This window comes from Lepeophtheirus salmonis, chromosome 6, assembly GCF_016086655.4.
Source record: "Lepeophtheirus salmonis chromosome 6, UVic_Lsal_1.4, whole genome shotgun sequence".
NCBI lineage: Eukaryota > Metazoa > Arthropoda > Copepoda > Siphonostomatoida > Caligidae > Lepeophtheirus > Lepeophtheirus salmonis.
This window is the reverse complement of record NC_052136.2, coordinates 44,220,992-44,245,523: the sequence shown is the minus strand read 5'-3', so window position 1 is coordinate 44,245,523 and position 24,532 is coordinate 44,220,992. Positions and strand designations below refer to the sequence as shown.

Genomic DNA, 24,532 nt, shown 5'->3' with positions numbered 1-24,532 from the left:
CTCAGGATTAGATTTTTTTTTTGTGTGACTGGGTTTGTGGATTTAAATAAAATATATATAAAAAATTAACTTTTTTAGGAAAAATTTGAGAAATTATTTTTTTTGGAAAAAAAATTCTAAAATTAAATTTGATATATTAAATTTTCTAGTAAAAAGCAACAGTATCTTGATTTAGGGAGGACTCCAGACCCTCCAACCAACCCCTTGAGGACGCCCCTGAGTGTATTGAAGCTAATTGGACCTCATGCTTTGCTTTTGTAAGGTAAATACTAGTGTTGGATTTGAGTTGAAAAAATCAAATTTGTCCGAGTTGTAGAGTTCGGACAATATACCAATTTTTGTGTTGAGTATAGTTCGAGTTTTGAGAATTCTACATACATTATTTAATGTGGTTTTTCCTTTTCAATTACTAAACTCTTCTTTTAATAAAAAATACCCTATGTTGTAGTTTTTGAACTGTGATACTATAAATTTGACTCCACATGTTTGAGTGTTGATTATTCGAGTTCAAATAAAGTAGAATTTTCTCAAAAATATTTTGGGCAAGCTTTGGAAAATCGATACAAACGCAAACTTAAGACTTTAATCCTATATCGTCATCTAGGTTCATGCGTGGTCAAATTGCTTAGATTTTGTCAAATTATAATCCTCTTCCATTTCTAAGAACTCAAATGTTTTTGTTATTTGTTGAAAATCGGTCAAAATCGAAGATTTTTTGTTTTTTTATGGAGTTTTTGGTTTTAAAGTTGATTTTTTTTTTTATAATTCTGAGTAACAATGTGATTTTTTTGCTGATTCTTATTTTAAAATTGAATTAAGTGATTTTCCCCTTTTGATTCGTAGTTTCTCAATAAATACATTGTTTTTAGAACTACTTTGATACGGGGGAATTAGTTTGCAAAACTGAAAGGTCATAATTAAGAAAATCACATTTATATAATATAATCAATTTATTATATATTTGCAATTGCATTCATGATGTTTTTAAAGCTATTTTTTTCTCTTTGTCAAATTGCTGCATTTGAGAATTGGAGGACTCATGTATCAAATGATAGACCTAAAGAACCACAACTAGAAACCCCTTCTACAATTTTCATTCTTTTCGCGCCAATAGATGTACTTTAAAATGGGGGGAAAAACCCTCAGTTGACTTCATGATCCATTATGTTGAAATACATTAATGTTTGAAGGAGCAGCTAGTACCTATTATGTATATATCCATACGAGTATGAAGAAAGTGATGCATCGTGATCCGTCGAAGAGTGTTGTTGTTCACGATGATGGCAATATTGATGATGATGATGGTATGATAGTATCAAGTCACCGAATTTCATGCGTCGTTTCTATATATACTCTCGCGCTCGACGGGGAAGGAAACTGAAGTATGTATATAGCTAAGTACGCACCGTGTATAGGCAGCGAGAGAGAAGCAGAATAGTATGTAGTACTACGACTACATACATACATCTACTATTATGGAAGAAAACTTTAACCCTGAGAAACTTACACACACATCACAAGAGTCGTACACATTAGTATAGAATATTAAAAAATAAAAAAAGATTTTTTTTGGTTCACAATTTTTTTTTTTTTTTAGTTGAATACTCAAGCTGGTCCAGTCCAGACTCTTATATATATGTATATTTATATATATATAGGATTAATATAGACTCCGTGGTGAAGTGTTGATGTTTTATCCTCCTGGACGAAATAATAATATTACTTTTCATTGTGAATTATCATTAATTTTACTTTGTTTCTTAGTTAAACCAAAAAAACAGTGTAGTATATATATATCTTGAATATTTTGTAGCCAAAAGCATCTGCATCTTTGGTGTGTGTTTCAACACACAAATATTCATCTTTTATATTTAAAAAAAAAAAAACATCGTCAAAGGAAGTGTACTATAACAATCAGATTCACTCTGTTGTCAAAATTCCAAGTTTCCTCAAATACCTCCAATAACGACAACAGCCCAAAAATGGCCATCCTTGTCTTTATTTCGGTAAGAGATTTTTGTTTTTATATTTGTTTAATATAGAGCTACATATGGATGTGGTACAAGTACTTAATCTTAAAGGAGGGGGACTCTCCCCCCTCCCCACAACTTATACTCGCTCAACCATGTTTCAAATTCTTCCATATCAAAAGCTGTCCTTGGTACAGGGTGGACCTTTTGTACCCCTGTTGTAGAAGGCCCAGTGTGTACGCGCTTTTTCATCGAAAGTTTATGCGTCATGAGGCCTGCGTTTATTCTACGCAAGGACACAAAATTTTTACCTCCTTTCATATCGTTGAGTGTGAGTGCGTCTTTTTTTTTGGTCTTTGACCATGAAAATTACAACTTTTCATATGTATACAAAAAAATTCTTAAATCCGAATTTAACTCCAAACTTCTTTTTTCTTCTTTTTTTGTGTTACCCTTTTTCAATGCGGCAGTAGAGCCCTCAATACTTTTAAAAGTGCACAAATCTAAATCAAAGTATCATGTACCTACCTTGTTTGCAAAGTGAATCAAGAAAAGTTCCATCAGTTTTCTTCTTCCTTGCAGGCAAACTCTATAATTCGATGATGAATGAGAAATGACCTTGAGAGACTTGTAAAGCAAAACAACGACCACAACAATAATATCATCAGCTGAAACAACAGCATTCAACAGGAGCAGCAAATCAATTTTTAAAGAAAATACGCATTTAATATTTGAAGGAGCAACAATTGTGAAGTCTTATCCGTCATCCCTGTTTGTTGCTCTGCTACAATTCAAGGCCTTTCAACAAACCTCAGCGCCATGACGAGTTGTCTCTCTTCTCCCCTCAACAACGCCAAACTGCTCAAGCTAGATGTTGGAGGAGGAGGGCATAACCCAGAAGAGGAGCATTCGAAACGAAAAAATCATCTCCATGACCTGAAAAATTCATCAGGGCTACCGTCTTTCAGTGATTTACTTTGGTGCCCCGACGTGGACAATGAAATCATGACAAATCCAAATCTACAGGTAGGAACTCTATGATTAATGTATGCAATTACTTTAGCTTAAACTCTGTCTTTTTCCAGATGAATTCACAAAGTGGGACAGGATCTGATGACCCCTTAGCTGATTTGAATGAACTAGAATTAGCAGCTCTTGTCGGCTCCCCATGTAATCCAACACCCGTGAAGAATCCTCAACTCAACCCTCACGACTCAAATATTCCTGCAGATATCAGTGACTTAAGGTCTGCGGATCTGTTACAAACCATACCCGGTAGTATTGACATAGACAAGATTTTTGCTGACTTTCAAGCTGAGGTAAGAGATTCAAGATTCCATAGATTAGTCTCATTGTTTAACCTTTTTTATAATGGCCTTTTTACTTTTTATTTTAGTCAAACAACAATAATAATAATAACAACAACATAAAGGCTTTGTTACAACAGCCTCGAAAAGTGATAATTACGCGAAAATCATCTTCTATGAGTGACTTAGTCTCAGCTGTGGCTCACCGAGCCACAAATTATTTATCCAATTCATCTGAAGAAAATAACAATAATATAGTGAGTTATAAGGAAAAACTGTGCAGTGATAAATCATCTTCATCTTATGGAGAGCCGGTTTTTAAGGCTCGAAGGTTTCTTTCTTCACCTCCTCCACGATACACAAATCTCAACGATTCAGGTAGGAAATCTTTCACCATTTTTTATATTTCAAATATTTGAAACGTTTCTGTTCATAAATAAATGCGTTCAGAATGAGGAACAACATAAACACCGAAGGAAAAATAAATAGAATGAGAGAGAAAGAAAGAAAGAAAAGTTACAAACGCAAACCATGAAAGAGGCCTTCAAAAATTCCATCATCAAGGCTATAAACACAAAAATTTAATTTTAAATATATACAACAAAATCAGGAAGTAAATTTTGCGAAAGAGTGATGATGCAGTTTAAGTTACGCAGGCTTATTTATTATTATTATTATTTTGAAGGTTACGCGCGCGTCATCCCTGTGTTAAGAACCATCGGGGAAATTTTTATATAGGATAATGCCGTCCGATAAATCTATAGCCCACGTTCGTTGTTTCTCTTTGTTGTTGCCTGATGCTGCTGAACGCTGGAAAACACAGCCCTCAACAAGGCACGCTATAATATGTTCATACAAAAGCAAAATCTATTTTATTTTTGCGTTCGAGTAAAAGGTTTTTGACTGTTGATCATATGCTTATTATATTTTTATATGTAAGATTCCCTTCTCTTCAAGGAAGTGAATGTTTTTTACTCACTCAATTCTACGTGAAAAGAAAGACAGGGAAAAGAGATCATCATGATCAACATGACAAATCGAAATTTCGAGTAGATTATTATCAGCACATGACATAAGGGCTTTCTCACTCCTTCCAAGTTCATGACCTTCTATAGATGTACCACCTATGTTGTATTATTATGAATTGCTGTAAATGATCTACCTAACGATGAAATAACTGCTCTATCCCTGGCACCATCATAAATATCATTTATATTTCTTTATTAGGTATATTAATCAACATTCTACTACAGGGTAATCATACACATTTACTATCTACAAACATGATAAATAGAATAATGCATTAAAAAAGAGCTAAAGACAGAGGAGTACTTGACTTTCTAAGTTATTATAAGTTGTCGTACTTATTCCAGAGCCATTGCCCTATCCTCCGTTTCATCTCCCATGTTTTTGCATGTATTCATGTTTTGTTGCGGCTTTGATAGAGACTCGAGAGGGACGGCTGCCACTCCGAAATCATAGCGCGGAGAGCTTAGACCCTCAGCATTGAATCTCCAAAGTCGTCCAAGCACTGCCTTTTCTTCATCGTCTGAAAAGTCCAGGACTTCTATAGAGGACAGAAATTCATTTTCTGCTACACCTCCCATTACCATGGGTAGTCCTCCCACGACAGCCATCCCTATTATTAAAAAAAATCAATACAAATAATGATATAAGAATTCATTAGATATTTATATCAAATAGATCGTTAATTTTTTCCCTCGATTCATTTTAGAAAATAAATAATTACGACTAACTTCCTCCTACTCTAAGTAGGAGACGACAGTCTGAATAATGTACTTACAAATGATCACATTTGAACCATAACATAAATGGATACTTTTTAAAGTGATAAAAAAGAGAGGAAAGACTAATGAAAACGTACCATGCTCTGTTCGAGCCTGCTGCATTGGAGCTAGGCTCATCCAACTCTCACTATTGAATGAATAAAAATCCACAGTGTTGATCAATTGTTTATTTGGACCCACTCCACCAGACACGAGGATCCCTGTATTCCCTTTAAAGTCTGCAACTACACAAGCATGGTCCTTTCGACCTATGGGCATATCAGGTTGATTGGTCCAATCTCCTGTCTCCGTATTATAGATTTTCATATCCCTAATTCATTTTAAAATAATGTACTAGATGTATATCAAATATCAAACTCATGCATCCGCTTACCTCGTTGCAAGTGTTTCTTCCTCATCCCCCGTCTCACCTCCCAGAATAGCAATCACATTTGCAGAGTCAAGAGCTACAGCACAAAATCTACTCCGTGGCTCAGGGAGTCGAGCACTCTCTTCCACCCAACTTCCATTACTTAATTTCTCAATTATCCCTGTTCTTTCATCCTCAATGATTCCTCCTAGGATATACATATTTTTATCCATGAGAGTAGCACTTGCTGCCTCCTCCCTCGGGAAATTAAGTTCACTATGATCTGACCAAAGACCACTCACAACGCCATAGAGTCGACAATCTTTTTTCACTTGAGAGTTCAAGTCTCGACCTCCGCATAGGAGTATTCCCTCACTTACATAGTCTGCAACGGCCCCTGCACGTCCCATGGATGTATCGTTGGATGTTTTCTTGCAGACAGCACCAGATTTAACAATTTCTGTGGATGACTCTTCATTTAGGAAATAATGACCAGGATGGCGTCCTCCCGTGACGAATCCCACTCTGTGCTCCTGAGTTGCCCCTTCACAGCTTCGGAAGAGATAGCAGTAGAGAGGTGAGGGGCTATAGTCGATGGGATACCAGTAATAGTAGCGGCATTCCCCATTCTCATCACATCTGAAACAATAGAACATTCTTTTAGTTATGTACATGGAGTTATGATACATTGAGTCCATACCTTTCCCTACATTTCTCCTCTGAGGCAGTGAAGAGATAGTGATCGATATAGTTGCTTTTGAGAAGAGGGCATTCATAGTGGAGTACAACACGGGGAACACAGCTCTTCAAATGATAGCAAAATCTTTCTTTGGCCTCTCCATTGTATAAATAATAGCCACACATGGGGGACTCTGAACAAGAAGTACGGCAAACCTCTTCATCTTTGATAAATACTTCTACTTTGACAGTATTTTCTCTATTTTTACAAAATAATAATTATATATAAATACATTTGATTCATTAAGTGCATTCCTCATCTTACTTGTTAATGGGGCATCCACTCTTTGCAGGATGCACATGGCGCGTGCAGGCGTCATAGAGAAAGCATTGGGAATGTTGACCCTTTTCCTCATCATTGGACTTGTAATAATGATAAAAGAGGCATGACTCATGGTCTGCACACTCCTCATAACACTCATTCTCATTATTGACGAATAAGAGAACATCCAGGAGATTACCATCTTCCAGTGGGCATGTTCGAAGTGCGGATCGCATCTTGGGTCGGCACTCTACAAAGGAGATGAGTGTGGTAGTGATGATGCATATAAATAGAAAAACCCTCAGATGTAAGGGAATTAAGGATGTCATCATGTTTCTTCTCCTTGATGTCTTTTAAGTAACTGAATGAATGTACTTTTACTGTGAGCTGATTGATAGAACTACTTGTGAATGGTTATTTGTACTACTAAAAAAAGGAGTTCAAAAAGGGGAAGGGGGGTGAAAGGCCGTTTCTAAAAAGAATGACTCAATGAATCTCAAATCCCCTTCATTTGAAGGAGATTTCTATTGAATCCTACCCACGAATATTTATGCTCTCCGTTTTCTCTTTTAGTTCGGAGAGTAGCTCCCTAGACGCCGCGCATATCCATACCTTTCATTTGACCGTATTTGCTTAAAAATAAAGGTAGAATTTTATGTAGTGTTACGTCATATGACAGAGAGCGTCGTATTACCTAGAGGGTATCTCCTACAAGAAAGGAATCTATTTTATTCTATCTTATTCTCCTTTTTTTTTTTGTATTTTTACTTCTTAACTGCTTTCTCCTCCCCCCTTATAATACTCACCCCTTTAGAGTACTACACCATGTTGTACAAAGATATTGATATAAGGAACATTGATTTTGAGTGGCAATAAAAATAACGATAATAAAGCAATCAAAAGGAAATCATACTTATATCTATGATTCAATATGCTGAAATTGTTCTATCAATGTACATACGTCATATAATGCGCTACTAACGACTACAAATTTACTTCCTGAAAAAGAAAGAAAAACGGAGAAAAAAAAAAAAAATACATCAATGTCATTTGGAATTTCTCTAACCTTCAAAAAATGCTCTACTGATAACATCAATTTTGTTTGTAAATATATATATATCACGAGATCTATCATTTCGAAGGTTTACATAAAATTCTGTCTTTTCGTATGTACATATAAAATATTTTTTTTTAGCAACCTTGGAATCGTTGTTATTTATCGATATATATATCTTTACTCTTTCGTATAGATAATTAATATATTTATAATCCATTCTTCCTAATAAAGAATACTATTAAAAGAGTTGTACTGGTGATCCTTAATATGGGACTTCCCGTCTCACATCACCTTCCAGTCCAGTTTATCAGTCCGTGAAAAATGTTCCGAATTTTAAATGCCCTCTAGTATCATCAATTGAATTCGTTCAGTAAGACTTTAAGTATCTTTCAAGCACGATAATGGTTTTTCATTATTCAAAGTTGAATATTTAGGATCTTGATGAAATATAATAAAACCGGACATTTTAGGGATTTATAAAAAAAGAGGACATTTCCTGGCAAAATTAATATAATATTATATTCATAATTAAGAGTTAATTACCATTGGCTGATAACAATGATGACATCAATAAGCAAAGATTGTTCAATTTGACAGACATTGCGTCCAATTTGGACGAACCATTCTTAAAATTTGGGAGAAGACGGTACGTCAACCTTTTGGGACCAATACCATTCCTAATTTGGATTTATAATAACTATCATATATCGGACTCAAGGAAAGCCTTAAGACTCAAACCAGAGGACTTAAACTACACTTGATATAATATTAAAAAAACTAGAACTTATGAGCATAAATTTGTAAACTTTACTACAGATTTGATAAAATAGACATAGGACTCTCTTTGGGTCTGAAAATAAAGCACTTTATTCAACAACAGATTGAACACTCTGAATAGCTCATTCATTAATTATTATTAATTGATATTGAATGTTTGTTCTAATAGCAACAAGAGTGTTGTTCCTAAGGGTATCTGCAAAAAACAACGAAAAAGCTGAGGGTTCTGTTGATGGGATCAATGAACCCCTTAAGTACAATGTACAGCACTATTTCTTTGCATTTATTACTTTTTTATATCTACGAGTATATGTGTGTGTTTTTTTTTTTTTTTGTTTACATCAAGCCATTAGACACACATACATACTTAAAGGTAGTATGCAAATAATAGAAAATAATTAAATACTATATATAAATTATGCATTGCTCAAGATATTTGACTCCACAAAATTCTTCTGTTTCGTCCTCCAGACCACTTTTGCCCTTGCATGATCATCACCATTCTTCATTTATTTCTACTGAATTTTGATGTTTTTTTGGTCGTGAGTCATTTCCAGCTAGTTTGAGATTTATACTCACATATACTTACATATATATTTGAGAGTGTGGAAATTCTTAAGTATATAATATGTAATATTACAAAAATATAAAATAAATATTAAGGAAAGAAAGAAAGAAAAAAAAGAGTAGAAGGGCCATGAAAGAAACGGCTTGAAAAAGAGGCAACGATGCTGTTTGTTGCTTCCATTGGAGTTGTTGTATCATCATTAATTATGTAGGTACATAATATTTGGTGAGTTAACAGAAAATAAATCTTGAACAAAAATCCTAAAGTGGGAAGAAATGCCCAATTTATCCATTTTTATATCTTAACTATATGGATAATAAAATCAGCCCGGTATCCCATAGACATATTATTCCAGACAATTATAGACATTGTCTTCCAATTCCTTGGATAAGTGAAGATACCCAAGAATGTTACGGTATTTGCCGCTGATATGGTCCTTTCAAATACATCATATCAATTTCTAATTAGATATCACTGTGACAAATAATTGTTGCTAATTTAAATACAATTTGCGACGCCTCCAAAGGGCTAATTATAATTATTTGATGGTATAAATGACCAATAATTCTTTGAAGAATACAAAGTATATAATCCAGACTCAATTTTTAAAAACATCATACAAGCTTCTTTTTATGTTGACGGACATCAATATTATGATATATTTATTGCTTTATCCTTTTGATATATTTATATATTCTGGTATGTTCATATTTATTATAACCCAAGAGATGAATAAGTTACTACTACACTAGATGGTTGGGAGTAACAATTGGACGTGTATATGTAGCTATGTTTTGCCAAATTTCGTCCTTGAAAGGAATGTGAAGGAAGGAGGTAAGCTACATACTTACACAATATGATCACTACCTATGCTATGCCCTATGTAGGTATTAACATACCATCATTCTCATCTCTCACACGCCCGCGTCTTCTTCTTGTCGTCTTTTTTTTAAATCAAAACTTTTACTTTCTAAAAAGTCATACGCATTGTTGCGTACGCTCATTTCCGCCTTTTCAAGGCGTAGAGCACACTCGGGCTTGCGTCAAGTTCAAGGTTTGAAATTTGCAAGGTCGCCATCGTTTTAACTAGTAGATGTTGTTGTCGTCATCGTCGTCGTAGAACAAGGCCCACTCAGGCACTCACGCTAACTCACTCGCATTATTATAATACAATAACTATGTGGAGTGTATCCTACCTATGAGATATTTTCTTTGATGTAAATATGTTCCTAAAATAATAATAGTTATTGTTATTTAAGTTTGAAGGACCCTGAGTTCAAGGTTTCTCTCTCTTTTTCCTTGCTCACTTATTTGTTTGTTTGGTTGATTTGTTTTTCGGATTTTGTATTGCTATAGACACATTGTAGATTTACCTATCTATTTATCTATTGCCTAAGATGTCGTTCTTTTCTTTCAAGGACCTCTGTTGCCTTTCTAAAAAAAACAACATATTGTTGTTATGCAATTCTTAATATTTTGTTAGATAAAAATACATACACGAAATAATGATATTATATCCATTCCATGAAGAAAAACACCTGATTTTACCTTGATCTTTCTTGGGAGTGATAATATTTATTTAGCAAATTTAAAAACTTCTAGGCACGGTTGTTGTGAAGTTTTGCAAAATCCAAAAGATTTTTTGATAGGGCATGATCTAAACATACCAATATTACAGAATACAGAATATTGGAGCGCCTTGCCAGTATATATTTGGTTTAATTCAAGTAATTAAGGCCTATCTCTGTTGCTTCATTTAATTTCATCAGACATAAATTCGTATTTATGTTAAGATTATTACACGAACATCTTTGTTCTTTCCTTGGAAGGAGATAATTCCCTCCTCCAATCCGGGAGTGATTTTTTATTTTCAATGATTTTATTAATCGTTCATATCTACAAACTAACTCCTTTTTATTTAATCCTTAAATATTTTTATCCCTAAATGTCTCATGTACCCGGAAATGTACTTTTTTGTGTATGTATATAGACATTGTATCTTTGTGTTTTAGGCTTGTCAATGCTATATACAAAATTTTATATTGCTACTCTTGTTTTTGTTTTGTTTTTTCTACAAACTGCACTCCTGACCCAAAGGATCTTAAATCATTAATGATTCATTACCCAGCTACACAATTGCTACTACGTAGTAATTAACTGCGCACAAATTTGGGATTCCATTCCATTAAATACTAATCACGAGTCTGTCACGTGGAATGATTGTTGTTTACACAGCCAAGAATAGTGGCGCCATCTTGCAACTAACAATAGATCGGAGCAAAATACATTGCTTATTTTTGTTTATTAGTATTTTCTTTGATAAAAATATTATAAGGATCAGTCGTTCTCATAAAACAATAAACTTACTCTCTGCAAAAATTAAATATGAATTTTATATAGAATCATCTAATTCTGAGAAATGCAGTTTATAAGTTAAACACTATCCTTTTATGGGCTTTGTTTGTAGATAATTACACGTTTGATTTATTTTATTATACTAAGAGAACTTCATTTGAAGCGAAAGTAATGATTAATTGGCCTTTTATTAATAAAAATGTATTTATAGATATTATTGATTTTATTAAGACAAAAACTATCGAGGTTTAGTGCATACACTTTTAAAATTCCGTAAATAAATAAGTAAAACAGTACTAAAGAAGAAAATAAATACATAAAAGTAAAGGCATAAGAAGTAATTTTATATATGTATATTATTACTATATCAACCTCATTCTTTTTTAATACATTTGAAAACAGTCAAAATCTTGCTGAATTTTGTCAATAATTTCTACATATTTCAGAGGGTTACTTTTCCAAAACAAAAATGTTCATCAATTTTGTTGAATGTTGTACATTTTTCTACTTTTTTCCCCTTATCTGTATTATGTATGTTGATTGGTTGATTGGTCCTATTTAGCAGTTCTGGTTAAGTTGCAAATAGTTATTGAAAATTAATTTTATAGTTGAGAAGAGGAATTGAATAACTACCCATTGATATGGGGGCTTTGTTTTCTGTTAACATACATAAAACAAGTAGAGTTAATCAAAAATTACAACTCCATCATTATTTTCATTAGACCTGAAGTTCTCATTTATCCTGAAACCCAGTGTTTCTTTCTCCTTCCAATTGAAAGTGAGGGAGTAATTTGAATTTTCTGACTTCCTTTTCTCCACTTCTTTAATCTCTCTTTTTACTATGTGAGGTAATTTCCCAACCTCACACACATTAATTAAAAATAATAGAAGTTTAAATCGATTACTATTTCAATCTTGAAATTGAAAGTAGAAAAAAACTTCTTTCTCTTTCGCAAAGAAAATATTTGTTGCGCCCTCTATGTTCTTAACATACCTTCCATGTATATAAACTAGTTCATATTATGTAAAACTTGAAATCAAGACGATTAATATATTGTTTTTTGCATATTATCGTTGCTGAGACAAAGCTTCAATTACTATAGCTATAAAAACACATGAGGCTTCAGATATTATAATATAAAAACTTTGAAGGTATTTTCATTGTTTAATTTACTACCTCCGAAGAAATGAATATATATGTTTATACATATATACAATGCCAAAGGTGAGGGTTCCTTCACAGTGGGATCTCATTTAATTTCATTGATAGAGGGATAGAGAGAAAAAAATCACTGTCTGTTATGTATCTAGAATCATTTTATTTTTGATCATCGTGTTGATCATAAAGACATGAATGAATTTGTGCATATACATTATTACACTTTTAGGTATAAATTAGTTATTGTCTTGTCTTGTTAAAAGCGGGTATTTAATGAATGAATATTAGAGAGGCGATATTACACCGATTGAGGATGAACTCATTTGTTTTATACATCACAATTAATTAGATATTTACAGCAATGAACCATTTTCTCTTCCCATTCCTCTCGAGAGTAAATATCTAGTCCATACTGACCATCATGTGGAACTTTTAAATCCACCATCAAATATTTTTTATCCTTGATTCGATAGCGAGCACTTTTTACTTTTGTCCCCTGAAAAATAAATAATTAAACATGAGAAAATCATAGTGACCCATCAACAAGGAATCTTAAAATTATTGGGTATCTCAATTTTTCAACTAATCATAGAAATTTGAATATAAACTATGTAAATTTATCAATGAAATATTTGACTGTAAAAAAAAATTAGTAATTTCTCATTTTCATTACTTTTCTTCAATATATTTTTTTTTTGTTAAATTACCACATATAAAAACTACTACTACCTTTTCCTCGTAGTCTTCTCCGTTTTTGTGCAGACGAATCATAAAGTCCAGCATCGGCTTAGTCATTTCAAATTCCATATTAAGAGTCAAAGGCTTAGTCTCCTTTAATTTGACGGATTCTTCAGGGGCCGCATTAATGACTGGGTAGAGATGACTTGTAGGGAGAAGACCAATGAGTTTGACAGCTTTTGTTGGACCCCATTCTCCTGGGGCGCAATCTGGTAGAGGAACATTCATCTATATTTGATATATAATAGTTTGATTTAATCAGATGATATAAATAATAATTAATTTACCTCTTCTAAAAAGTGACAGTTGATCTTAAAGCGAGATACATTGATATGCTTGACTGGTTGTTGCTTTAGAGACATCTCCCAAGTAGGGAAGGGAGCACAAAAAATATCCAAGAGATATGATCCCTTGTGGGGTGCATGGAATTGAAAAGCTGTGATATCTTCCTCTGTGTACATCATGACAAATCTATCCAATGACACAGTTCCGTAGTCTTCCAAATTAACAGTCTTGTTTCCAGATTTAAAAATGAAATTTCATAATGATATGAAATCTCGGGGGGTCCAACCAATTTAATAGAGAGCTCTCCACGTTCATCACAGTCCATGACAGCTGCGGGATTTCCATCCAGTCCTAGTCCAAAATGGAAAAATGTAGAACGGAGAAGAGGTAAATCCTCAAATTCCTCAATGGTTATGGGGCGGTTCATTAATTGCCAATCAGAGTTCATTGGGAAGAATTCAAATATGAATTTGTCTGGATCTGTGAGGAAGTAGTGGTCCTGATAGAGCTGTCGGGTTTCCCGAGAAACTTTTGAGTGTAAGCTAACCATGGCCCAATTTGACTGAACTAGGCGCCAACCTCCTGCAATAAAGACTGCATTCCATGTGTTTCTGTAAGAATTGTCTAAGAATTCTTCCCCTGGTAAGTAAGGCCCCGACTTTGAGAAGCCTTTTATGATCTCGCAATGGAGTCCGGCATAAGCACATAGTCTTTTAAAAAGGAGTGCCTTGCTCTCAATACCAAATTCCACCCCTCGGAATAATTCCTCGGGAACTCCTCTTGTGTTGCCCTCTTCTGGATAGTAGAGGAACCAAGAACGGAAATTGAATTTTTTATCACTCATGTAACGAAAAAGAGCGCGCACTTTTTCCACGTCTGAGCTACTCCGTCCTACAAGATCCCTGACTAGATTCGTGAAACTCGTGTAATCAATATCAGTCGCCTATACTTGGAAATATATATAAAAAGTTTAATACTAGGTAAGGTAGATTAATATGGCATGCCTTGATAGCAGAGTCATCAATTTGTTGAAACACTGAGGTATTGTTTTCGTAGATTTGTTTTTTGGTATAGGGGGCTGTGCTTGGAGCCGGTGGATCTCGAGGATAGGTTTTATCCACATCCTTTTTCCAATCCTCATTTTCACCTCCTTGCTTAAAGTACTCTACCTTTTTCTTGTAAATCGAATCCACCATTTGTCTACATTGGCGTAGAGCAAGACTCACAGCTTTAGATCGCTCGTCCTTTGTACGTTGATTCAAATAATCCTAGAGGAGGGAGTGGTTAAATGAGTGATTGATAAATTGATTGATTGACTTATCCACTCAATATTTACCTCTCTCACATGCTTCTCCATCTGTGTAACCCGATCCTCATCTTCACGTCTTTGAGCAAGGAATTTCCTATAGATTCATAAAAGAGGATGAATGTTATACAATAAGACAAAAAGGGAAGAAAATAAACCAGGCGTTAACCTGTATAGTTTGTCCTCTTCGTCATGGTGTTTTTTCTCTAGACTCATTTGATCTTTCCGAGTAATAAATTCATCAAGCATTGGCTCCGAGTATGCTGTGAAAATTTGCAAACTCTCAAAATGCTTGGAGTTCTTCACTTGTGCCATGATGCAACTTTCTCCTTCTGTTGTTGTTATGATGATGTAATACTATGATGTTTAAGACTTAAAAAGGGTTTCCACTTGTCCCGTGAATTAACAACTTGTGTTTGTGGGGAATTAATCTACAAATATCAAACAGGTGTCTTGGAGTTGGAGTAAATGAAAGAAAGAAAGAGAGAAAGATAGACAGGCAAGAATGATATTATTATGTGCGAGAGTGTTCCACAACTTTTGGTACTTCTTTTGGAATGGAAATCATCTCCTTCGAGACTGCGTGCGCTCATTCGCCATATACAGCCGTTAGGCCCATTTCCCTGTTGCCAAAATATAACTCATGGTTTGTGTGGGTGGTATTTACAGATAGAACCACCGTGTGTGTCAGTACCTCCGCTTCTAGACATATAAGTCGATATCTCTTATTTCATGTTGTTGCAAAGACGACAGAGCACACGTACATCCCCCCTCACTTTTTTTCCTTATCAACTCAGGTATTATTTATAGGTATACCAAATCAACAAGAAGGCTTGCAAAACTTGAGTAATAGAATGTACATCATATTTTATATACAAAGAAAGGGAAAAAAGTAAGGAATACCTGAAAATGGGGTGGAAAGGTTGCGTGAATATAATATTATATAAATTTCCACATTATACTTCACAAAACGGAACACCCAACCTCTTTATTATTTAAATCATCCAATAAGAAGATAGTTCCATATTATGGATTAAAAAGGCAATCATGTTGATAGGCGGTGTATGTAGAGTATGAGGGTATTATTCAAGGGTATGTTATGGAAAGGAATCAAATTTCTAAGTAATTGATTAATGGAATTATTAATGAATAAAAAACATCATTCAAATCAACATCCTCGTCATCATTACAAGAAAACTTATAAATTAATACACATGATTTTTCATGGAATGAATGCTGTTATCGTTATTATATGTTTTATATAGATGTCCTTGAGATGATTCAAAAGAAGTCCTTGTGGTGAATTATTTATGCCTTTTTTATTTATTATTATTATATGAAATAATATTTCTGGAAGAGGAAAATAGATGGCAGTATGTTGGAAAATTGGAGAGACTGCGATGAGAGACATCTAGGGCCTCAAAAAAAGATTAAAACATTTATAAATATCTAATAAAGCCTTTTTTGACGTAACAAATTGGTCAAATAAATTACTAAAGGGGTGCCATAATGTAGGTTTATAATAATATATTTTTATTTTTTTAAATGTACAAATTTTCCATAAAATTTTATTAATTAATTACATTTTAATATTGATTTTTTGTTGGATTGCTCAGGAATGCAAAAAGTAGGAAAATTAGTGGAAAATATAATACTCAATTTCTTTCAACTAATGATATTGTTATGTTATTAGAATATATTCGATATTGTATTCTACCTCAAGGTTTTAAAAGTGATTTTTTAAAAATAGAGATGCAACATTTTGAAAAGAACTCATAGTTTATGAGTTTTTTTGTTTTTTTTAATCTTCCTTTTTTTTATCTTAAAACATTCATAAATTTAATCAACTGAATAAGATCTTTGTGTAAACAGAATTAAGATGATGATTAAAAAGTTAGGGATGTTTCATTTAGATCAATTTCAATTTTTTTCGTTGGATCATAACATAACTACAATTACACCAAATATAGCAGCTATATGAAACTTTTGAAGATCAATTTATTTATTGTCTGTCTACCTAACTATGTCAAAAAACAAAGTAAGGTCATTGTCACCTGTAAACATTTACTTCTTCATGGTTTAAATCCTTTTATTTGTCAGGCATCCATATACAAGACAATAGTTATTTTTTAAAAAGTACTTTTACATCGATATACTATTTGGATGTTTAAGTTCCCAAGATGGCCGACATCAACATGCAGACATCACTTAAAAAACACTATACGATAATAATAATAAGTACTTTTTTCTTTTTTATAATTCCTATTGGTTAGATGGAGTTGCATCGATTAGATTTAAGCAAAGGACTTGAGAGATAAGATAAAAAATTAACAACAACATAAATAAAGGGGGAAAAAAGTTTCTCATCTACTACCTATTGACAATAGGGTGATAATTAAATCGATAGTTGCATCACATTAATTTATATGCAATAATTATATTTTGAATTGAATGATGAAGGGAGAGAGAGAGTCAGAGTTAATCCTTGGCTAGGCTAGGAGGAACTACTATACTTATTCTGTATCTACCTATAGAGATGCATTCATTATGCCTATTCTGAAAAGCAATTTAATACTTTTTTAATCGCTGTTTAAATATATTTTTAATTATTTATATCATGAATGTAATGTGTTTGTGTACATAAACATAGGCACAATGTAATTAACATTTCTAATAACCCTTCTTCCTTCCTTCCTTTCTAGGTAAGAAATATACATTGTACATACAACATCCATATAATCATAAAAAACAAGCTCATTTTTTGTGGGGGTAAGACGGGGGAAGAGGGAATCTGTGTTTTTTACATAGTTTATCAAGTCTAAATTATGGAATAAAAGGCAGAGATTCCCCCTCTTTCTTTTTGGTCTTGCTACATCGTAAGAAAAGTAAGTAATATTATTATCTAAGTTTGTTTTTTTGTTTATTAACAACCAAGAACAGAGGAAAGAGTGAGTGTACAAAAGGGGGGGGGGAGGGGGGGATAAACCTTTTATGGGTAAACATAAAATTTTAAATTAGTGTTGAGACTCGATTCGATGAAAGAATGATTTATTTTTAGGTTCGGTCTTATTTTGATTTTCTAAACCAATATTTCCATCAAGACCCTTTACCGACATTCAATTGTTGTCAATGTTATTTTTTGTTCTGAATCTATTGACCAATTTTCTCACAATTTCTGATTTAAAAATAGGTATGAAAATCGTGTGTGTTTTGGGTGTGTTAAATAAACTGAAAATCAATATTATGACCCTCCAAGTTTGAAGAATGTTTTATAACTTAGCTGCAGCAATAAATCCTTTTATGAGCACACATGCATGTTGAATCAGGTTTTGAATATAATTGAATGAAGTAGAAAAAGGAAATTCAACAATCAGGAGTTAATTAATAATGACAACAGCGGAGGAAAAGACTCTTCAGATTACCAATCCAAAAAAAGGCACGAACTAAAAGATACTACAGATTTCCATAACTATTCATGAGTTGTGAAAACATTATTATTGTATCACATTTAACTTCATATGACGTCATTGTAGATGGATGGATGTTCACGATTTTGAAATACAACTAATGTTATCTGCGATTCATCTATCGAGTGTATCAAATTTTAAATTAGGCTAATCCAGATTGAATTTGTTGTTAGATCAATCCAGGGCAAACTTCTTTAAAGAACTGAATTAGTGTGTGTCAATAAAATCATAAAGTTCTCAGACCGGCTTAGGATTTTCAAACTGAAACCCAACACTATTTTAAATACCACTCACATATTATTTTATCAATATTTCTTGTATTTGTTTAGTTACATCTCTAGAGACATCAGAGCTGTTACCTGCAAATACTTAATGTACTAAAATAGAGACACTTTGATTTATACGCTTCTACACCGAACTTTTCGTGTTTCACACAATCCCTCTCCTTTTTTTAAAAGAGGCGTCTGTCCTAAATAATGAGGATTAAACCCGATGTTTAGACAATGTCCCATACTATTGTAAACACTACAACCTGTTCACAAATATTAAAATCAAGGTGCTAAGTCAGTTTCCTAATGCGTATGGACGGGGCTTTTGTAGAGAATAACCACATCTTCGAGATTTATAAAGGAAAACAATTGATGTATGTGCTCTTTTTCTTGCAACTAACAATAGATTGAAACAAAATATAAAAAAATGATATTGTTTGTTTAATTATTTGGTTTATTACTGTAGCAAAAAGCGCAGTTGTGCCTCACTTGTATATAATATTTTTTGAGAGAGTGTTTTTATACCCATTGAACTCATTGAGTAAAGCCTCAATTAGGATCTTTCATACATGAGAATATTTTGCCACTCTTCTTAATTAAAGATGAGTTATAATCAAAATTGCAACTAATAACTCCAGACTGAGGTAAATTAATGAAGAGATCATTGAGCAAAGATTGTTCTATGGGATGCTTTGGACGTTCGATTTGGACTCTTCCTTAAGATCCTGGACGGGAACGTCAACATTTTGAGGCCGCTACAAAAAATGAATATGGTTTAAAATAAAAAAATGGTTAAAAGAGTACTTGGTAGTAATTATGTGTTTAAAGATGTTGTAACCCTCCTTTAGTCATGATGTTCCTCCTATAACGAAATATTGATTGTAATTATATATATGTATATGTAGATATTTAATGATAATGCTTTTGATGAAAGCACATATCTGGTCTGCAATCATTATTAATACATATTACTATTATTAATTTGCCTATGGCTGTATCATCCAAATGATAGGTATTAGGACCATAATTGCCATCATTTTTTGTGTTGTTTGTACATACATACCTATTGTATATTTGGTAATGGGTATATCATAAAGAGAGAAAGAGGGAGGGAGGGAGTTAGGAATCATTATTCATACTCAAAATAGACATTAATATGTGTATGTAAATAGTACGTATGTACATTCTACATAAATTTTGACAAAATCTATTTGAAGGGAAAATGGGTGTCTAATATTATACACTTTTTATTTAATGCCTACACATATATATCTAAGTAACGTATGTCCATGTTAATGGCTAACATATTGAGTACAGGTAACTAACGCAAATTGATTTATTTAGCAAGAAGAAAAAACTAAAAGCAATTTACCTATATTAGAGTGGTTACTGTTTTTGAAATGATGTAGTTTTAATAGCTATGTAAATTGTGAGTATAGTTTAGCTGGTCCGTTTTTTTAAGATTGGTACTCTGAAGAATGGAGTTTCTTGTCCTCCCTTCTTGATATTATCATTTTACTCAAGAGTAATGAACTTCCTTTTCGACCACATTCAATTATATTCAAGACCTGATATAACTTTTGTGTACCCGCAATAAGCAAAAATCTTTAAAATGGCCGTGTATGGTGTAGGAAAGACTTATACTTTTTGTGATCTCGGGACATGCCACATTTATACTTTACGATATGGATATTCTCATACTATTTCATTTCCAAAATAATGATAACTCTAACCTACATATTTTGTAGAACATATAAGAACAAACAAAGTCTGTAGAATCCCCAAGTGACTCTTTATACATTGAGTTAGTATTACCATCAATTACGTATGTATATACAGCATTGTACATGGTATATAGAAGGAGTTGTAACCATTTATGTTTGAAATCTTCTCCACTTGTTAAATCAGTTTTTACTCTATATTTTTTTTTAAAGATGAGTTTAAATTAATACTCTTCGTGAATTGCTTGTATTTTATTTTTAGTCTTTGTACCGACTTAGAAACGAACTGAAGTTATCATTTTAGAGTCAAACTCTGACATAAAGTTATGTTGCTTCCCACATTGTAACTACCTTCAATTATATAAACACAAGGTAAAAAAATGACATGACTCGTCTACCTATCTTTCTATGAACAATGAACATATTATGTATATGCAGGGTGTCCACGATAAATTGGAACTATCTTAAAATTCAGCCTGCTTGATAAAAATGGAATTTGAAGTGTATTTGTTAATATGAAAAAGTTAGACATGATATTAAACAATAAATTTATTCAACATGTCCTCCCTCAGCAGTCACCATCTTCTCCATCCTGCCCCTAAAGGATTTGCATGCCCTGATGACTTCCGCGGAATCGACAGCATTCCACTCCCTAGTAAAGGAGCCCTTCAGGGCCGCGATGCTCTTGTGGCTGACCTTGCACACCTCCGTCTCCAATTTCCCCTACCAGTAGTAATCACACGGATTGAGGTCGGGTGAGTTGGAGGGCCAGGTGTTGCGATCCCAGAAAGTGATGTCGTGGGAGTTGAAGAGGTTAGTGGTCCTCATGGTGATGTGTGCAGGCGCTGAGTCTTGTTGGAATATGAACTCCCTCCCAGCGGCCGTATCCTTCATCCAGTGGATGACGAACTCCTCCATGACTTTGCAATACCTTATCGCGTTAACCTTTTCCTTGGAATTGAAGAAGAAAGGAGGCAGCACCCCACCGGTGCTGCAGATGACACCCAGGATCATCACGGAGGCCGAGAACTTTGTGGTGAAGACCACAGGGACCTCTTCTCTCTCCTTGGCAATCCACCTGTCATTGTGGACGTTGTAGCTTCTGTCGACAGTCCAGTTCTTCAGGTCATTGAGGAGACGCTTACCGTTAGTGAGCGTGGTGGCCTTCATGGATGCTGTGAGGATGTGTTGTTTGGCCATTCGGTATGACCTGTACCTGAGGTCCTCATTCACAGCCTTGGAGACCAGCTGCTTGCCCACTCCACGGTTATTGGCCAACCTGGACAAGGAAGCCCCCGGCGAAGCCTTGATTGACTTCCGGAGAGCTTCAAGGAAGCGGGGAGTGCGGATTCGGTCACTTCTCATGTTGTGGGCCTTGCAACAGACCTTCCCCTCAACCTCCCAGGCATTGAAGACTCGGTACACCGTGGTCTTGGGGGTAGTTAAGAAGCTTGTAGATAGCAGAGGGCTTGTGTCCCGCGCAAGCCAATTCGAGGATGGCGTCTCTCCTTGCTTGTCCCATGATGACTATTGTTTGTTGTCAAAACAATTGTTGTGGAAGTTTTAGTGTATTGTTCACGCAACCTTTTATATTAGTATGATTTAACCCCGAATATCCACATTATGGATCTGGATGAAGTTTAAAGTAGTTCCAATTTATCGGGGACACCCTGTATGTACATTGTACATAGATAGTGAAACACCTGACAAGCACTATATTTCAGGATTTCTAAAAGAGATCACTATCAGTGCTTTATGTTTAGGATATTATGGTCTGTGTACAATATATGTATCCTTTAGGGCTGAGACTCAGTTCGAGACTTATTTTTTTGGGTCGATATTTCGGTAAAGAACACGGTCTCAGACCGTGCATTGTTCTTGATCATTTTCTTTTTTAAATCGTGGACTGATTTATTTATTTACTCGAATATCACATACCTTGATTGTATCTAGCAACCTTTCCTCCAAAAAGAAACAAGAAAATCCCTTCGTAGCAGTTAACCAGTTCTTCCCAAATCAAAACTATATAATTATTATTTTATCATCATTTATTTGGAAGCAATTACAGCTAAACCTCAAGAGCTACTAATTCAAATTTAACTTATCATCGTTATTCAGAATTATTGTTTTGTCGGGCCTTGTTTATTCGGTATAGACCAGTCTTAGGACAGGTACTTTAAACCGTTGGTCTGAAGGAGTGTCAGATTAAAAAATAAGAAATAATATGGAGTGATGTCTTCAAGGACCGAGCTTTATACGTTTTTAGGATTGATCTGGACCGGACCAAGACTGGCTGAACTTGGACGGGGAGTACTGTATTCAGTCCTAAATGAGGACCGCTATTCAGAACATCATACGGACAGGGGGTGTAGTTTGAAAAATCCACAGTTGACAACAAAATATAGTTTTCATTTTGTATTAGTTAACACTTTCAACTCCATGTCATTATAACCATATCCTCAATTTGTAAATACAATTGGTGTACAAATGCATGGAATCTGTCTAGACTGAGTAAATAATTTTCTAAGAGACTGCTCCAGATTGAAATAATTTAAAGGAACGAGTGAGTTCAGTACAAGAAAAATTAAAACGATATCAGATTGATCTATGTACGACTCGTTTCTTTCAAGCCAAGCCCCAAAACTAATAAATGTATCTATGCATATTGCATATATTATAGGCACATTAAGGTACAATGTAGTAACAATAATATGCCTACCTAGGTCTAGGAATAAACCAATTTCTTCCACTTCTTTTGTACTGTAAGCACATGTACATTGTACATAGTAATTGTATTTATGTATGTGTCGTAGTGGTAAAGTCAGTTTGAAAGTTCTGACAAAATAAAAAATAATAAAACTTTATTTGTTGTTTTTTTTATTATTGGTTGAAGTGGTGTGTTGTAGTTGAAGTAGTTGTCGTATTTATATGATATATATTTATTTATTTCCATGCCAGTAGTTTTTTGAAGGATACATACATTTAACAATGTAGCATACATATGTTATTTATTTGCCTTCTCTTATTTTTGGGTAAGAAATGCGGGTATAACCCTTACAATACCACTTTGTACATTTAATTGACAATCCTCCATTAGAGATTAGGTGGGTCGTAGACCAGGTTACGCCATAAGTAAAGTTGTATTATCCAAAAAGAGCCGAGATCCGAACCGGCTTCGGTTACTCGAACTTTTACAGATCTTAAAGAACTTATTGTATTGCTAAATACTAGTTTAAAAAAATAAATTATCTATATTGATCGTAGCATTTCTATTCATCTTGATTAAGGCTAAGAGTGACATCTATATAAACAGTTGCATCGGACCGTAGTTACTTAACTAACGTAAAATTTACACTCGATTTGGTTGCCCACATAAGATCTTGCTTCTTCTTTGACTATAATCACTGTTCTTAATATTGATTGGTTGGATTCAAATTGGCTCTTATTAAGCTTTGAACATTTATCAACTATTATCGAATAATAATTATATGGGTATTGGAGGAATTGATTAACTACCAAATAATTTTGCCCTTTTTTTTGTTTTTTTTTTTTCAGAGAAGATGTTGCAAGATACAGTTTAAGTGACTGTGACAATCATTCTAATAATAGCTAATAATTTAATAATAATAACAATGGGTTACTCACTGTTTTAGAATCAGTAAAAATGTAGCCATAATCTGGATCCTTTGCATTTTAATAAGGTGTTAACTTAAGGTAAAACGCTACTGAAATTTACTCAAATATTTACGTCTTAAGATCCTAACTGACCCGGATCCAAGGAAAAATAAGTCCATCCTATCTTTATCCTCAAAAGATCCCATAATTTGGGACTTTGTTTGTACCTCTAGGCAGTTAATAAACCATGGGTTTTTTTTCATCCCCACAGTCTCGTATTATGTATTTTATACACGAAAAATAATATACAACTCCAATGAGCCCCATATAAGTTTGTACATTTATTTGAGAAACCTTAAGCTAATTTCAAAGTTGCTTCTCCAATAATTAAGTAATTAATGACTACGAGCTAATAGTCAAAACAAAGGAGTATTCTATAGCAAGGCAGTTTCTTTGTTCTCTGGTATGTGAATTGGTTAATCCATATATGTGTATGCCGTAGGTTAATCAAAAATGAAGGAAAGGATACAGTATAATTAATTTTTTGAACATCATGTGGCCCAATCTTTGATAGACATATTTCGGTCAGTTATAGGCGTTATATTCTTAGATACATACATTGAGATACGAGACAGTTTTAACTACAGTTTATTTTATTTAAGATTAAGTATTTTAAATGGCCTTTTAAATCAAATCTATCGAATTCTAATTTTTCCATTGTGACGATGAATTTTTGATACTATAATTTGCGTTTTGTGGACCCTCGAAATGATTCATACTA

The 24,532-nt window shown here is 33.7% G+C and overlaps 3 protein-coding genes across 3 annotated transcripts in view; 1 reads left to right on the top strand and 2 right to left on the bottom strand.

The window, feature by feature from the left end:
• Positions 1-1,510: 1,510 nt before the first annotated feature.
• The window catches only part of LOC121119404 (uncharacterized), a 100,632-nt gene continuing 77,610 nt past the window's right edge, over positions 1,511-24,532 (top strand). The window contains exons 1-4 of the mRNA XM_040714064.2: positions 1,511-2,006; positions 2,553-2,996; positions 3,056-3,289; positions 3,367-3,655. Of these exons, the coding sequence (XP_040569998.2) occupies positions 2,790-2,996; positions 3,056-3,289; positions 3,367-3,655 (730 nt within the window). The 5' untranslated portion in view covers positions 1,511-2,006; positions 2,553-2,789. The remainder of the gene's footprint in view (positions 2,007-2,552; positions 2,997-3,055; positions 3,290-3,366; positions 3,656-24,532) is intronic.
• LOC121119398 (uncharacterized) lies at positions 4,482-7,227 on the bottom strand. The gene is made up of 5 exons (XM_040714057.2): positions 6,438-7,227; positions 6,135-6,371; positions 5,459-6,073; positions 5,163-5,395; positions 4,482-4,916 (listed from the first exon to the last, which is right to left on the bottom strand). Exons 1-5 carry the CDS (start codon positions 6,764-6,766, stop codon positions 4,642-4,644), a joined length of 1,689 nt encoding a protein of 562 aa, XP_040569991.1. The 5' UTR covers positions 6,767-7,227; the 3' UTR covers positions 4,482-4,641.
• LOC121119397 (hillarin) lies at positions 11,396-15,534 on the bottom strand. Its single transcript, XM_040714056.2, has 6 exons — positions 14,849-15,534; positions 14,710-14,776; positions 14,378-14,641; positions 13,376-14,316; positions 13,080-13,316; positions 11,396-12,846 (listed from the first exon to the last, which is right to left on the bottom strand). Exons 1-4 carry the CDS (start codon positions 14,992-14,994, stop codon positions 13,549-13,551), a joined length of 1,245 nt encoding a protein of 414 aa, XP_040569990.2. The 5' UTR covers positions 14,995-15,534; the 3' UTR covers positions 11,396-12,846; positions 13,080-13,316; positions 13,376-13,548.

Excerpts from the sequence above, each read along its gene's own strand:
- LOC121119398 (XM_040714057.2), bottom strand. The coding sequence starts at position 6,766 with ATGATGACATCCTTAATTCCCTTACATCTGAGGGTTTTTCTATTTATA. Across the intron at positions 6,372-6,437 it reads AGTGGATGCCCCATTAACAA|AGAAAATACTGTCAAAGTAG; the intron begins GTAAGATGAGGA and ends TTGTAAAAATAG. Across the intron at positions 4,917-5,162 it reads GCAGGCTCGAACAGAGCATG|GGATGGCTGTCGTGGGAGGA; the intron begins GTACGTTTTCAT and ends TTTTAATAATAG.
- LOC121119397 (XM_040714056.2), bottom strand. The coding sequence starts at position 14,994 with ATGGCACAAGTGAAGAACTCCAAGCATTTTGAGAGTTTGCAAATTTTC. Across the intron at positions 14,777-14,848 it reads GAAGAGGACAAACTATACAG|GAAATTCCTTGCTCAAAGAC; the intron begins GTTAACGCCTGG and ends ATGAATCTATAG. Across the intron at positions 14,642-14,709 it reads TGGAGAAGCATGTGAGAGAG|GATTATTTGAATCAACGTAC; the intron begins GTAAATATTGAG and ends TCCCTCCTCTAG.